This window comes from Pomacea canaliculata, linkage group LG4, assembly GCF_003073045.1.
Source record: "Pomacea canaliculata isolate SZHN2017 linkage group LG4, ASM307304v1, whole genome shotgun sequence".
Taxonomy (NCBI): domain Eukaryota; kingdom Metazoa; phylum Mollusca; class Gastropoda; order Architaenioglossa; family Ampullariidae; genus Pomacea; species Pomacea canaliculata.
Genome location: NC_037593.1, coordinates 3,460,885 through 3,477,497, shown reverse-complemented (window position 1 = coordinate 3,477,497; position 16,613 = coordinate 3,460,885). Strand labels below are relative to the sequence as shown.

General features: G+C 36.5%; 1 protein-coding gene across 1 annotated transcript in view; it reads left to right on the top strand.

Moving 5' to 3' along the window:
- The first annotated feature begins 1,202 nt into the window (after positions 1 to 1,202).
- LOC112562124 (phosphatidylinositol 4-kinase alpha-like) overlaps positions 1,203 to 16,613 on the top strand; it is a 37,898-nt gene continuing 22,487 nt past the window's right edge. Inside the window, 21 exon segments of the mRNA XM_025235154.1 lie at positions 1,203 to 1,627; positions 2,200 to 2,319; positions 2,989 to 3,082; positions 3,418 to 3,503; positions 3,835 to 3,907; positions 4,223 to 4,602; positions 4,858 to 4,962; positions 5,239 to 5,310; positions 5,735 to 5,831; positions 6,315 to 6,506; positions 6,681 to 6,781; positions 7,115 to 7,377; positions 7,652 to 7,747; positions 10,465 to 10,569; positions 12,419 to 12,602; positions 12,868 to 12,971; positions 13,641 to 13,800; positions 14,293 to 14,382; positions 14,384 to 14,453; positions 15,518 to 15,648; positions 16,237 to 16,370. Coding sequence (XP_025090939.1) covers positions 1,538 to 1,627; positions 2,200 to 2,319; positions 2,989 to 3,082; positions 3,418 to 3,503; positions 3,835 to 3,907; positions 4,223 to 4,602; positions 4,858 to 4,962; positions 5,239 to 5,310; positions 5,735 to 5,831; positions 6,315 to 6,506; positions 6,681 to 6,781; positions 7,115 to 7,377; positions 7,652 to 7,747; positions 10,465 to 10,569; positions 12,419 to 12,602; positions 12,868 to 12,971; positions 13,641 to 13,800; positions 14,293 to 14,382; positions 14,384 to 14,453; positions 15,518 to 15,648; positions 16,237 to 16,370 — 2,747 coding nt within the window. The 5' untranslated portion in view covers positions 1,203 to 1,537.

Here is a 16,613-nt window from a genome sequence, read left to right as displayed (position 1 = left end):
CAAATCTCCAGTTGTGTCACACCCTTACGTCAACCAGCGATGCCAGGGTTGTAGCTGCAGTTGGGAATTTCCAGTGGGAGGACAGCGCGTGACGCGATGACGATCTGGCGGAGTGAAAGGATGAAATTGTCAGGCGGGTGGGATAGTTTGAACTTCGATCCTTCCAACGCGGTAATTTTTTTCAGAGACTATAACTATTTATATAGATATCTATCATGTCTATTTTTTTTTATTTGAAGGCACATACGTCCGCCTACTACATGAAGGAAATGCGTGTCCACTGGACTGATATTTATTTTTGAAGCATGCACCCATATGACCAATGCAGTGCAAAATACAATTAATATTTTAATTTCACGGGAGAAATAAATTAAATATTCAGCTGTTGGAGCATTTACATATTATTAAAGAACATTGCCAAATCAGCATCTGCACAAATGAAGGTAAATAGCAGTAAAATAGACAAGCATACATAAGCGCTCAACCAAGCAAAACAAAACACAAAACAAACGAATTTAAAAAAGCCCACGCAACGCCCCCCCCACCTCTTACACACACATAGCAGGCCTGATAGTGACAGAGAGAAAAGACACAACATAATATTTAATGTTATGCCCTGGTTTAGTCATCATGAACCAGATCGAGGAGGTTTAAACACAGTATTAACACAGTGGAGAACAGCATATATAATTATAAAAAAAACATACATATAAGACTAGATCGACATTTTCTTTACGTTGGAATACTTGAGAATAATATATATAATCATCTTACATTTTATTGTCATGTGCGTTAACTCCTAGAGAGAGTTATCAAACCTTGTTCTGCAATGTTATGGACACAAACGGATGTCAGCAATACTGTAATTTTATTTGACGCAGGGCGGCAGGGCCCCGCGCTTCAAGGGGCCCGCGCTTTTGATTGATATGTAGACGCCGTGTGAGAGCACATGTAAGAACTTGCGTTAACAATATGGTCTGACTCCTGGAGCAAAAATACATGAACAAGACAGTCCACCATCTTCACGTCCACACAAGAGGTGCTCCCGCAAAATTCTGGTTAGAATTAATCGCACGCGCGTGCGCGAACACACACACACAAATGCTCAGTCTGCTGTACGTGTTTAAATCGGAAAGTAATTAGCTTCGAGAGGCTGGTTCATTTGTGAGATAGGAGCGCTTCCGTCTTGATGGGATTTTTATGAGTTGGGGTGGTGGGGAGAGATACGGGAATGGCTACTGTATTACCACGAACTAATGCCTCACGAACTAATAATAAAACACGTGATGGTATTACTCCAAGAATTAAGCAGGTGCAGATGTCGCACTGAGGGAAAGGTATGTATGTCTCTCCAAGACATCTGCTCCTAGGACCTAACGATCGTGACAATAAAGCACACGTTGTACCACTGCACTACATCAGTAGATCACCATCACCACAAACGTCTACCAGGCGGTGGCACGACATCAACAGATCGCCGTCATAACAAACGTCTGCATTGAAAGGGAGCTAACTCTCCTGGCGTCAGCAGACGAACATGGCGTCAGATGAGAGAAATTTCCACCTTCGAAGTCTTCTCCAGCTCGCACGGTCTCTAGGGGCGATAAAATCAACGCCATGGGATAAAGTTGGTCATTCCTTGCCTTTAATTTCTTTTAAGAAATCACATTTTAAGTTATTTACTGCATTTTGTTTTGGCCCCTCCTAGAACCTTTGAAGATAATGGAAGATAACCCAACCCACAAACAAATCATGAAATCGATATATTTTCCACATAACGTCATCTGCAAGTGTCAGCCCTAGTTATTTTTTCCTGTTTTATTTGAAGCACTGTTTTACTTCTTGCGATTTACTGAAAGCAAATTTAAACACACCCTGAAAATTTCAGTGAAATTGATTAGCTAGCGAAATTCTTCCGTGGGTAGTAGTAAGTTAAGCTAGAAATTATATAGATTGTACCCTAGTGCGTACACTCACATTCTTAAATACAAACACGCGCATAGCTACACACGCACTTGTACTTATCAAATCAGAGACATTCACCTCAAATTTCATGTAACTGCTGTATTGCATCTGTCTCGCTGAGAGCAATAGTTAAATTTAATAAAGTAAGGACAGTATCCAAATATACAACCATGATTTTGCTAAATTAAAAATGGTATCGAATAAAATCATTTCTCAAAGTTTTTTTAATGACAGGTTAGCCGCCTTATGGCTATGTGCCCTTCAAATGTGGGCAAAGGGGTGTTCCAATTTGACATTCGTGGTCAAAATGCAGTGGTTGCTCTAGGTGTTTATTTCTTGGAATCCGGCTTACAGGTAAGAACTGCAGATACCAAACTTCGAGACAAATGCATACCTTTGTTGGTAAATATTATATATTATGTATGTGTTAGTTACAAATATGAACAAGTATTTTTCATTATGTTTGTCAGTTTGTGTGAGGTGGTGTGTGTGCCTATACATGTTTATATTTGTGTATACTTATGTGCAGTGTGTGTGTGAGCGAGAGAGAGAAAAAGAAAGAACTTGCAAATGTATCATGCTTTGGGTAACAGAGCCCTATGCTGTATTCTTAATATGATAAGCATGTTGAGATTTGTTTAACATTTCTAAAGTGGACTGTCAATACTTTATTTCTGTAATTGTTCTTTAATCTTTTGTTGGGTTACTTCTATGTTTACATGTGCTAAGAATCTATATTGTTGAGAAATAAATAATGCATAGCTGTTTAGAGGTATTTTGTAGTTTTTCAATAAATGCAGGCATTAAATTATACAGATGTAATTTTCAGACCATTTACAAGTTTCTCAAATTTCATTTTAACTTTATTATACTCGATGTAACTTATAACTGTACTCAACATTATTATACTGGGTTTCACAACCAAGATGATGCCCTGTTGCATACCCTCTTCCAGCACCCTCTTGGTTTCTTAAATGGCCATTTAAAACATTGTAGATTTTACAAGTTTCTGGTACTTTTTAGCACAAAGACAAGATTCTTCAGTACTTGCTTACAGTATTGGAAGGTCTGTCAAAAGCAAAGTGGATAGAAGCGCCAAAAGGACTTACCAGATTCAGTGAGTCTTCTTGGTTTTAAAATGACTTAAGTGTTAATCATAAATCATTCTATTTAAATGTTTTTTTTTTCCTTTTTGTTTTTATGTGAGTATTTGAGAGCTGCAAGCAGGATCACTTTATAATGTGAGGATTTTGTATACGCATGCACTAATGTGCAGTCATTCCTCATACTAATGTAGCTTAGATGTAAATAATATATATATATTAATATAATATAGATGTTGCAACCATGAATTGATATGATCATGTAAAATGGTGTTTCATTATTCAGGTATTCAATAAATTATGTATTTCTGATTTGAAAAAAAAAATTGTCTGCGGTTATCTATTTTAGGACTGCCAATGGCGGAATGCTTCAGCTTCTGCCTTAACACCATACTCAGTGATGTTGCTTTTAGAGATGAAGAGTCAAGGGAGAAGGTACTGTCAGAGACATAGCCAGATGATTTTTTTAAGTTCAAAGATTTGAAATACTTGATTGCTCTCTATTTAATGTTGAACATCAGGATGTAGATATGAACAGGCTGTTCATCTTATTACTTAAAAGTGTTTCTGAATTATGGGCATGTTGGTGAGAAAAAGAGAGATTGAATGTATTTGTCTGTGTGTGCGCATGCATTCTCATACTTGCAGATATTGATCTCTGTTTCAGTTTTTGATCATAGGTTGTAGGTACAAAAACGGTAAAGTTTATTTTTTGAACATTACCTACTTTGATCCCTTCATTTGTTTTATCTTTCTGCTTTCATAGATCATCTCAGCCCAGATGGATGTTATGGAGGTTTTGACAAAGCTTTTAGAAGGGACATATGACATTCCTGAAGGTTAGTGCACATGGAAAATATCATTTTAGATTGCTTTAACAAACTGTCCTGATTTGTTAAAATAATCAAGTGTGAGTGTGTGTGGGTAGTGGGATGGCTTATAAAAATTATAAAGATATGCTTTTTTGAAATGCTATAAAACCAGTGAAGTAGATTTTTAAAATTGGATAATGTTCAGTTTACAATTATTTTGTATGCAACTTTCATATCTTCATTGATTATACACATTTTACATCTGTTTTGTTTTATATGAATTGTTGTTTACATTGACCATGTTGCTGAAATTGTTTTAAGTATATTAATTTGTTTTGCCAGGAACAATATGCTCTTCCATTGTTCCTGTCCTTATTGGAATGGTCCGTGCAATTGGTCGATCCAGTGATGATGAGATGCCACTTATATCATATCTCCTCTCAGTACATCTAGATCTTCGTAAAGAAGTTGCTGAACAGCCTCAAGACCAGGCTGCAAAGCAGCGTCGCTCCTTCAACACATTTCGTCCAATTTTACCTCGTACTATGTCTTCCCTAGTTCTTAGTTCTGATCTACCAAGCCCCACTAGTCCACAACCCACCCGCCTTGATGCTCCAGAATTACCATCTCGGGAACGATCCCCATCTCCTTTAGATGTTGGACCAGGGAGGGATAATGGTGTCACTGGGGATAGCGATCCTGTGGAAGTGTACTTCAACAAAGTGAGTGCATGGTCTGCCATTTAGTATTTCATGAAAATAGTCTTTCAGAATTTAATGTTAGTTTTAAAGTATAGTGCTAGAAACATTAAAAAAATGAGAAAGTGCATGTTGAAATACAAGCACGTACATTATACACTTTGAATGTGACAGTAAAGGATGATGTGAACCATAAAGAGAGAGGTTGTACTACTTACCTTTTTTTCTCTTTTATGGATAAACTGAGTTGTTGAATATGTGAAACATTTCTTGTCAAAGGTTGGATCAAGTTTCACAAGAACAAAACCATGGGGCTTTGAAATCATTCCAGAGCAAGACCACCTTAAGTTTTCCAGCAGTCATCTTCAGACACTTGTTGCTGTTGTGAGTCTTGTATTCTACTTGCTCCAAAGCTTTCGCTTATTATTTCATATGTTTGGCTGAAGTTTATCATTTTGTTCTTTGTTCCTTGTTCTTATCTAATGTTTGAGGACATCATTCTGTTTAATCTTAATTGCTTTTATTCTTGTCTTTTTTTGTAGACTTACAGGTTTTTAACCATGGGAAAAGGTGACATTATGAAATATGCAACAGTGCAGTATCTTTTACAAAAAATATTGATGATATTATCTGCTTTGTACTTTTAAAATTCTGTTGCAGGCTAAGAGGCTTTTGAATAAGGACATGTTGAAAAACCTGGATGCCATGGTTGTAGAATATATCCATAAAAGTGTAAGGCTTGCAGGTTCACATTTTTTGGTGTGATTTGGAGATATTTAATGAGGTACAAGTGTGAACATTCTGTTACAGAAAGGTCCTCGTAATATTGTTTCTGATTATACATATTTAAATAAATTGGAACTTTAAAATTTAGTATTAAATGATTAAAACTGTGTTGTATTTTTTTAGCTTTTTATTTTCGTCCTTTAAAAATATTATTTACTTTATTCCATTACACATGCAGGTTAAAAAAATTATATAAATATAGCTATATTTCAGCAGTTTCCCTTTCTCTTTGCTGGAAGACGAGTTATCTGACTTTTACCCTTTCTAACACTAAACCTAGAAGCTTCTAGGGAAAGAAAATGTAAAGTGTTTGTTTGAAGAAATGCTATATTTGCACACATTTTTGGAGTATATTGTTTTTTGGTTGCAGAATGGAAACTTGGTACGTTTCCCTTACAAGTCATACAGCGAAACCATCACTGTCGTTGTGGTCACCTTGCTGAGAGATGTGCTTGAGCAGGAAAAAGGTATGTAATAACTAGCATATGATCAACAGAAATACAAATATGCTAAGTGTGGTCTCTTATATATGATAAGTAGAAATAAAAAACAAACACAATGTTCTTCAAATATGTTGTGTGTGATATCTTGCATGTGATAAAGAGGAGCCCAAAGAACAAAGGTAATTGTCTATAAAGTTGTCTCTTGCATATAAGCTAAACACAAACAGTTGTAACAATCTTAAAAAATACATTTTTCAAAAGTAAATATAGTTTTTATGAACTGCACTCAAAATGTCTTAATTATAAACACAATAACTTTTCTGTTTGTGTCAACCACTTTTTATTTGTGGTTTATTTGCATGAAAAAATATTTGCTTGTTATGAATGTTGGTGTTGGCCCTGATAAGTGAGTTTTTGTATGCATTTTTTTTTATCAGCTTAAAAAGATTTCCATCCCTTTATGGAATGAAAGACAGATCTATGAGAGCAAACAAATTTTCCTTTCAGATCTGCCAGCATTGTTTATGCGTGAAGTGTTTGAGTTTGTGACGGAACTGTACCGTGCTGGCCAAGCTGAACTAGATAAACGACATCACAGTTACCTTGATCAACTCCTTGAATTCAATCCATATTCTCTAAATGTGCACAGTGTTGCAGCATGTGTTGATCTTCTTTTTTGGGCTATTCGAGATGAAGCAGGTTTGATTTACTTTGAGGCGTTTCTTTCTCTTTTCTTGTCATTTTACATGTTTGTCTGAATATCTGACTGGTTATTTTGACTGCAAATGTGAATGGATTATATAAACCAGATGATGTGAACTGAATTGTTTACATAAACCAGGAGGTGAGACCTAATTTGTTTATTTAAACCAGATGCTGAGAACTTGTGTCTGAAGCTGTCAGAGAAGATCAGCATGAACACAGAGAAGAGACTACTTCTAAGGCATGCCCCGCTCACACTTGTTGCCCTGGAGGTAATGTGATGATTGTGTTTCCTGTCTGGTGCATCTTAAAGTCCTTAAAGTAGAAGGTTTGAGCTTCATCTTCAGCAGATGTAATTTTTCTCTGGATAGGGAATCTGGTTTGCTGGTCTGGTGCAGGTTATATGGTAAATATAACCTAAGTCGGTGTCAAGGAACAAGCACCCACTTGCATTGCTACTGCGTATATCAGGTTATACAAGCCTATTGCCATTTAAATTTGTTGTGACGTATGATACATGTAATTTCTGTTGCAATACTGCATGTGTACATCTGCTAAATGGTGGCCTAATTAGAGATATGATGGAATGTTTTTTTAAATTCCAGGCAATAGGGAAGCTGGCGGTTAAGTTTCCCCACCTAGCTTCAACCATGGTGGCTTCTTTGAGAGACTTTCTTGTCACCCCATCACCAATCTTGAGCAAACTGAACAAGTACTCACTCTCCACGAACTCAGCAAGTCCAACCAACATACGCATCACTGTCACCGATGAAGATAAACAGGGATCAAAGCGAGCCAGAAAGCCCAAAGACAAACTGCTGACTACACTGGAAAATCTTCGTGATAATGCCATTCACAACATATGCAGGTGTGTTTGGTTGATCATGTGTATATGTCTCTGTGTGTGTGTGTGTGCATGCATGTGCATGTGCATTTGATTCTGTATGTATAATATTAAAAATACATCGCAGTATGTTAGTGATAAAATGTGCATATTTTGATGAAAGCAGTAAGATTTTATTTCTGTTTCTTTTAGAAGAGGTTTATGGATGTATAAGGGAGTAAATAGACAGTGACTTGTTGTTTATAGATACATATTTTAGAAGATTCCAGATTGTGTGATGGCTGTTATCTTTTTTCAGAGCATTGAAAGCAGGCTTGAACGTGGATGCAGACTGTGTTCAAGCTTTTCTTGCATCAATCTCCAATCGCTTGTATCGTGCAGAAATGAGTGATCGGTATGTGAAAGTATGTGTGAAAAATCAGACCCGATCTTCTTTGTCTCTTTTATTTCTTTTTACTTCTTTACTTTACGTAAAAGACATCCTTCTTCTCTTCATTTTCATCCTCAGTTTGGTAGACTATGTAGCAAATTTTCTGTTCAGTAGGTAAAGCGCATTTGTTGTAAATGTTTTCTAGGTCGTTGAGGAGTGAAGTGTTGGAGACCTCACTTTTCTCTAGGGTAGCTTTATGTGAGGGCAGCGCTCATCTCCTCTCCCTTGCTGCCTTACTTCCCCCCAAACTGCTTTAGAGTCAGGTACCCATTCCTGATGACTGAGTCAAATGGGAAAAGTTTGCTGTACTATACCAGTATTGAACCGGTAGGCATCTTGGTTCAAGTGCCAGTCCTTTAAGCAGTTGGCTGTTCACTGTTCTGCTCGTTAGACAGCTGGTCAGGTATTTTCTCATAAAAGTTTTAGGTCCAATGATGGAAAGCTGTAGCAGAACATTTTCCTGCTGAAAAGGCTTTCAACATTCCTCTGTTTCTCTATCACAAATTATGTTTTGTTTGCCTGATTTTAGGACATTTAGGAGAACAGAACAGAGCTTCAGTTTGGCCGCATAGCTATGATTTGTTTCATCAACGTATTGACGATAAATCTTTCTGTCTTTGGCTGAATTTCATTGACTGGCAGTATATGGAAATATTTATCAAAACTCACCAATGTTTCTACACTTCTGAATAACAGCTTAAGCTCTGATTTTTTAAAACTTTTTTTAGTATTTTCTTCTTGGACTTTAAGGCAACAGCTTCAAGATTTAGTTGGCCAGTAGCTGTCCAACATGCTATGGTGCATGGATTGTTTTGCTTTAACTGCTATCCATCATATCTGTATTTACAGCACTGGTTGTTGTCTGAATATGAATGTACAGAGAAGGCACCCATTGTGTAATAATGTTTGTAACTGATTGTGTATTTAATAGTTTGCATGATTTTCTTTTGTTATGGAAGACTGCTTATGTCCATGTGTACTTCTCTGTTGTCTTATTCTTCCTTACTGCATGACCAGGGGCTTGTCACCAATAAGAATGTCATTGTTGTGAGCTCCCTTTCTTGTTTCAGACACCCACCACCCACCTTGTCTTCATTACAAATATTCTTCCAAATGTATGATGTATGCCATAATGCACTGCAAACTAATTGGATTTACAAGTTTCGTTTTATGTTCAGAGTTGATTGCAAGTTATGTTTTATTATGCTGCTTGTCACTAAGATGGTACAAGTACATATGTACAATATGTACAAGTTAGTTTACTGTACTTAGACTGCATTTTATCTCCAAATGGGGTTAATAAGAAATTTCTTCCTAAATGCAGCTATCTTACAGCAAATCTTCATCAAATACAATTGTTTAAAAGCAAATTTGTTAAAACGCGGTCCTTTTCAGAACAGTATAGAAAGGAAACACTTTTTATTACAGGTAACTTCAGAAAACTCTTGTAGGATCTTTTAAAGGGCTATAGTGGTGTGCATAAGGCCAGATGCTATTGCAAGATTCTTAAATAAGTCTACAGTAATTACCATGCAGACAGAGATTGATGTCGCATTTGTGTACAGATACACCAAATTAACATTATGGTCCCACATGTCTCATTGGCTGAGGCTTTCACAATGTAGACACATAAAATATGCAATATGTATATTATGCATGGTTTTGTGGTGTTAAACTGTATCCTGATTGGGGAGAGCATGGGATACAAGCTAAAGGGAACTTTTGTGACTGTATGCATGTTCATTATGAGTTATTCATGACAATCTGCAAGGGCAGTTTGTGTAGCCTTAAGAAAAGGATGAGGTGCAGTTTTCATTAAAAAGTCTTTGTTGCTTATTTAAGTAGATGTATTATCCTTGTTTCAGATTATAATAGTTCTTTTCTTCATTTTCTGTGTTGAGAAACACAGACTATTAGAAAGGACAGTTTATTAATAGGTGAACAAATCACATGAGAACATGTAATCCAGGTAAACACAAACTACAGGTGCCCAGTGTATTCAGTGTGAGTCCATTTTGTCATATGATGCTGATAGCTTAAGTCATCCCAGTCCAAGCTGATGATAGAAATGTCTACAACTTGTGCCAAAATGTCTAAAAATAATTGAAGGGTAACTTCAGGGCTTAACTTTTTTTTTTTGTAGTATTGGTGTCACAGTGAAATATAAATATTCATGATGAAGGGGGCAGTTCTTTATAGATTATTTGTTAAACTTTATTGCTGTTAGATCAAGCCAAGGGTAACTGAGGATGCTGTTTTTCAATTTCCTAAAGGTTAGAGCTATAGCCACTGCACTGATATAAGTACCATATATAACAGACAGCAAGATAATCTGCTTTTTCATTCTGCCTTGTATTCTTTTTTTTACATTTGTTATGCTCATAAGCACCGAAACCTTTTTCTTGCTGATACAGCTTTTCAGTTTTTTAATGTATAAAGACTATCAAAGTTGTTCATTTGGTGTTAGATCACTTTTTTTTTTTTTTAATAAACCCCTATTCCCCACACTAATTCTTTTGATGACATGATACAAAAGGGAACTTTGCTGGCATGTCTTTTATTTACTGCATGAGAAGCAGCTTCTTGCCTGTACTTGTGTTAATTTTGTACCCACTTGATTTTCATTGTCATTTTCTCTTTGTTATGTGCATTGCTTTCTTTTTTTTTTTTTCCTGCATCAGAGCAAAGCAAACAAAATCTGCAGATGTGAGATGGAAGCAGCTAAGAAATATTATGAAATTTCTGCAGCCCAACAGCACCAATTTTGAGCCTGCAGATGTTGAAAGGCAAAGCTGCCCAACCTTTCATTATCTCAGCTACATGTCTTAACAAGATTTTTTTATTTCTCTTCTATGCTTAACATTACAGTAGCTACTGCTTTGTGGTTTTGAGGGAAGCAGTGCTTTGGCTTGTATTTGCTGTGGTGTGAGGGTGTTCAACTATGAAGACATGCTTTTCTGTGGAGGGTTATCTTGGGGTAGTCTTTCATGGGAATGAGATTGTGCTTATATATCTATCCAAGACAGAAATTGAACATCTTATTCAACGGTGTTACAACTAGTCAGTCTCCTGTGTTGATAGAATTATACATGAGCATAAAAGTGGAGACAGGTTTAGGTTGATTTAGCTTGTTGCCATCACAAATAAGATTGAGTGCTGAGAAGCAGATCACTACTAAGCTTATAGAATTTATTAACATTTAACAAATATTTGGCTATTGCTAACACACTTATGACTATAATAAAAGTGTGACTATCATTGACAAGTACATGATTGCATTAAAAGTGCATGACAATCCTCAGCAAGTATTTGACTGTCATCAACAACTTTATGACTGTTAACAAATGAGTGAATTTGTTGACAAGTATGATTGTCTTTAAAAATGCATGAATTCTGAACAAGTATTTGACAGTCATTAAGAAATATGTCACGATCATTTGTTTTTCTCTTTTGTGCTTTAGGGTCTTTTCTTCTTGCTTCTTTTCTTAGCTTCTTCCACTGTTTTTTCTGCATCTCTTGTTTGGTCTGGAAGTAAGCAAGTGACACATGCAGACAGAAACAGATATGCAACAAACATATGTATACACATGTGCATACATGCCTGGGTATATGTGTGTGTAAAAGTGTGTGCATACCTGTGTATACATATATACCCATATTTGCACATTCCTCACACTATCAGGATTCAACTGCTCTATCCCCTGCGTTCCATTATTTTATACATGTCATGTTAAATTTGATTGCACATCTGAAACATAGCATGTTTCCCCTCCCCGTATTTAAGATTATCCTGTCTGTCATACACGAAGAATCATGTCAGCTTTTGCTTTCCCCCACCTGCCCTAACACATCCAGGTGAAGTTAATAAACTGATTATAATTATATCCAGATATAGGTATGCCTGTCTTTGTTTTTTTTTCATTATTGCTAGTTTACTAGTGGCATACTATTTTCTTGCTCAAGTCGGATATTAACCATAGTACAGTACTTTAAATTTCTCTTTGTTGACACTTAAATTTTTTTGGAAAGTTTTTGGCTAAAGTCATTTAGTACAATTTTTGCTGGCATTTGATTTTCTTAATAAGATCTTCTCCAGTTACTTTTACCTGCTGTTAAATAATTTCTTATTTTGACTAAGTGTGACATGACATAATATAAACTTATGATAGTTAAGTTGTTTTAATTGTTGTCCTTTTAATCATTAACTTTTTTCCAGTGCTGATTTTTCTTATTGATTCCTATTTAGTTTGGTAGTTGAATGTGTTTTTAGTTAATAGTAGTCCTGATTTGTTTTTAGCATGTTTCAAGAAAGTATGATGACAGAGTAATAGGTGTTCTTTTTATGATTTGCTATTTTTATCTAAATTTTGGAGATGGTTATAGATAGCTTACAAGTTGGAAACTGTCATCTTGTAAACAGAAGTAGAAGCATAAGGTTTTTTGTCTTCTGTTATTAAGCAGCTTCACTTTACTGCTGTCATGTTTTAGGAAGGCAGGATTTACAGCAGCCATGCTGTTGTGTATGACATATTCACAGCTGTCATGTGTGAATTCAGTTAAAAGGGTATGTGTGTCTTTTAAAGCTTTATCTTAAGATTATACTTGAATCTTAGTAAGTTAAATTTTGATTGCTAGGGAATCGAATCTGATCTCAACAAACACCATTCTGACACTGAGCCACCTGGCAGTTTCCCTGAAGGACACGCCAAAGACAGTGGAGTCCATTTTGCAGATATTTCAGCAGCGCTTCTGTTCGCCACCTTCCCCACTTGATGTGCTCATCGTGGACCAGCTAGGTTGCATGGTCATGGCTGGATGTGTGAGTAGAGGGTTTTGAGTTTTGCTTAGCAAGAAGTGGAAAGAATTGCTGACATTATTTTTACATATATATATAATATAATTATTCGTGAAAATAAGTCAGTTATAGGAAAAAAACTTATATGTTGATTTATAGAAGTAAAAAGTAGAGGTTCTGGCTAGGATAGTGACAGTGAGGTAGTCAGATATTTTGATGACAGCACTAGCAGATGGATATTTTCATTGATGTACAAAATGACTAGTGAAGTAATTCTTTGCCATTGCAGTCTGGCATCTATCAGGAAGTGATGGCTATGTTTGCTCAGATCAGTGTTGAGAGTTGTGCACCTTATAAGCCTACGGAAGCAGATGAAAAAATTCGTGGTTACAGGTAATTGGTTTTTTTAGGCCGTGAGCTGCACACACCCCAGGTACATTTTTGAGGGTGTGAAACAGACCCTTTACTCGTTTACTGCATTGTTATGTTTTGTTATGTTAAGAGACGCTAACCACAAATAAACAGAGATCACACTGAGTTATTTCTTAAACTTCTCTTAAGTAAGTTTTCAAAGCTTAGACCAGTGGTTCTTAACCGGGGTTTGATCGAACCCTAGGAGTTCGGTGAGTCTGTCTCAGGGGTTCGGTGGAGCCTCCGCCACTGAGGTAATGACACACCCGCAATTCGTGATGACACATAAGAAGGGTTCGGTGAATGTGCATATTGAAACTTGTGGGTTCGGTACCTCAAACAAGGTTAAGAACCACTGGCTTAGACAGAGTCAGGCACCCATTTCTGACAGCTGAGTTGACTGGAAGAAGTTTACTGAGCCACAAGGGTATTTAACTGGCATGTGTTTTGGTTTGGATACCAGTGCTCTAACCACTCAGCTATACACTTTGCTGTAGTTGAATAATGGTAATGGTAATGTTATTTATTATTTATCAAAAATCTGTGATTATTATTTTTTCTCAGGGTGTCATTTGTACAGACTGTTGGTGCCATTTGCAAATATCTTTACTAATGCAAAAGTATAGCAGAGATTAATTTTTTAACCAACAGACAAGTGTCACAGGCTGTGATTAATGCCCTTGCCAACATTGCTGCCAACATTTCTGGAGAAACAGAACAGCTTGACCTTCTATGCCGGCTGCTAGAGCTGTTTGTGCAGATGGGGTTAGAGGCCAAACGAGTCAGTGAAAAAGTTTCAGGTCTCATGAAGGTTAGTAATTAATAACATTGCTGTAATTACAATTGTTTTCATTAGAAAAAAATTGTAAAAGTTTTACCAAGGCAAATGTAAGACATTTTTCGAAAGAAACACAACAATCCAAAGAAGATTCCATTGTGCTTTAAAGTATTTTGTGACTTTGATTCATTTCTCCATGGGAGCCAGGATAAGTAGCCAACTTCTGTTTGCTCAGCTTTATCATTTTGAGTTGTTTATTATTTACTCACCGTAATTGTCCTTTTATAATTGTTTATTTTTTGTTTTAAAGCTAAACTATGTGGATGCCAGGTATAGGCGCTGCCTTATAGGCCTAACTCAGTGAAGGAGTTTTTTTTTTTATGAAAACGTTTATGTGAGTAAAAGCTTTCTCTAGATAAAAAGCTATTTTCAGATTGTATTTTTGCACACAGTTCTGAAGGTTTATGACTCATAAGATAAGCCTTTCAAAGCCTTTATCTTATTTAAACATGGTAATTATTTCAGGCATCCAGCACTGCAGGTAACCTTGGAGTGTTGATTCCTGTGATAGCTGTGTTGATGAGGCGGTTGCCAGTCATCAAAGATCCGAAATCGCCGTTTACACAAACTTTTCAGAGACTTTTGGCAGTATTCTGTTGTTATGGGGTTCACAGATGAGGACTCAAGTATGATATTACTTTAATTCTACTGATTTTTTTGTTCTCATTTATTGGCATCATCATTTTTATTGCTATCAATTAGACATTGCTATCACATCTGTTTATTTTTCATTTTGTCATTGTTGTTACAACACAAGTTATCATTTCAGCTTATTTGAGTTTGTGTAGTTCAGCTTGTCTGACCTGTTTTTATTTTATTTCCTGAAACTACAATGTAGGGTGAGCTCTCACACAGCTTGGAATTACACTATATATATGCTAAGGGTTTCAGACTGTTGAACCTTAGATTTTCTGCCTAGATCCCCTCACACAGGTACATGGAGGGGGAAAAAAAGGGAAAAAATGTCCATGTAATAAGACCAAAAATATTCTTGCTTTCAGTCTTTATTTTAGCATGCCTAATGCTCTTGTAGCCTTCTATGCAATAGGTTATGTTAGATTTAATTTGCTTGCTAGAAGTCAGCTTTACAAAGTTCCTGCTACTGAGCACGAAAATAGAGCACAAACAACATCAAGCTTGAAAGTATGTAACAATTTTAACTAATTTTAACTTGGCAAGTAGCTAATAACAGGTTTTCTTCGTTATCATATTTCTTTTTTATCTGCATTCTATAACCTTATGGGCACTGTAAGTTCCATAACCTTATGGGTACTGTAGCAGACAAATGCAGACAAATGTGTGAGGGTTGCTTAGAGCAATAACTAGAACATCCAGCAGTGAATGGGGATCTGATCTTTCAGAGAAAGTTAACAGCAGGGAAAGAGAATGTTGGGGCCCACTTTACCCAGTATACAAAAAAGTCATTAACACTGCCCATCCCATGTAGCTACTAGTGCATCTCTTTGAATTGGTTACATAAATGTAAAGAGTGTTGTAGCCTTTATCACGGAGTTAGACCTTCACATTATTCTGCCTTTTACATTTCCTGACAAATCAGGATGGACAGGGTAGTTTTCCAGTCATGTTTCTGGGTTGTCCTTTCAACAGGCAACCTGAGGTAGAGATCACTAACTACTAGGATAGACAAATGCCCTTGTTGTGTTTATTAAAAATGTGTGTTGCTTTACAGGTCTCTGGCCACATGAGTGGTATAGTGGTGTGTGTGTCATTGCCACAAAATCTCCTCCCTTGCTGTCTAAGGAAGCCATCCGCAAGGAACTATTATACAATGCTGCATTGAGGAATGACTCAGTTGCTCCGGTATACACCTCCCTTGTCTTTCTGGCACTTTAAATAAAATCAAGCTTCATGTCTTGGTCACCTAAATGATTTAGGCTGTTTTAACCAAAATAGTATTAAACTAGATAACAGGTACTTTTCATAGGTCAGTGAATTCTAGTAACAGAATGCCTTTGTGTTGTAAGCAGGCGAAAAGACAAATTGCTGACATTTCCTTCTGTACCAAATTTTTGCCCCCAAATCAACATGTCTGTGATAACATTTTTGTGGGGTAGGTGTGTAGTTCAATAATATAAATTGTTCATTAGATTTTTGTGCTCTTAACATTTTTTTCAGTTCTGCTATGTACATAATGCCATTTTTTCATATATTGCTTCCAAGCAATCAAGGGCATTTTTTCTATCTAAAATAGCCTGGTTATGGCCCTTTCAAGAGATGCTTAAATGCACTTGTTACACAAAGGCAGTCTCAGCGTAAATCTGTGCTGGAGTGTATCGTGGGAGTTTCTCCAAAAGTGTTATTTTCTCTGAAGAATATCTCATGTAATGGCTTTAGTTAGATCAGTACGTTCATGTACTAACTGCTGATCATCTTACTGTTGGGTCCTAGGGGGAGCTAAGTGAGCTTCGCTCCAATATCATCGCCTTACTGGACAACAACCCAGATGCATCTGCGCTTATCTATCGTTTCACCTTTGCACAGTGCACATACATTCTGTCTGTGTTTCGTCTTGAGACGCTGAGGTAAATAGGTTGCGAACAGATTGTTTGTTTGTTTTTTCATAGGCTGTAAATACATCAACTTTTTAAAAGTCTGTTACTGATGTTTGCAGAAGAAGAGAGGACCATGATGATTATGAATAATGAAAAAAGCACTTGCTTAGTACATTTTCCTGCTTGGCACTTAGCTCAATTCTCATCAGGATAGCACAGGTTGCAAACGATAAAAGGGAAAGAAGTGGGAAAACAATAATTGTGAGGAATTGA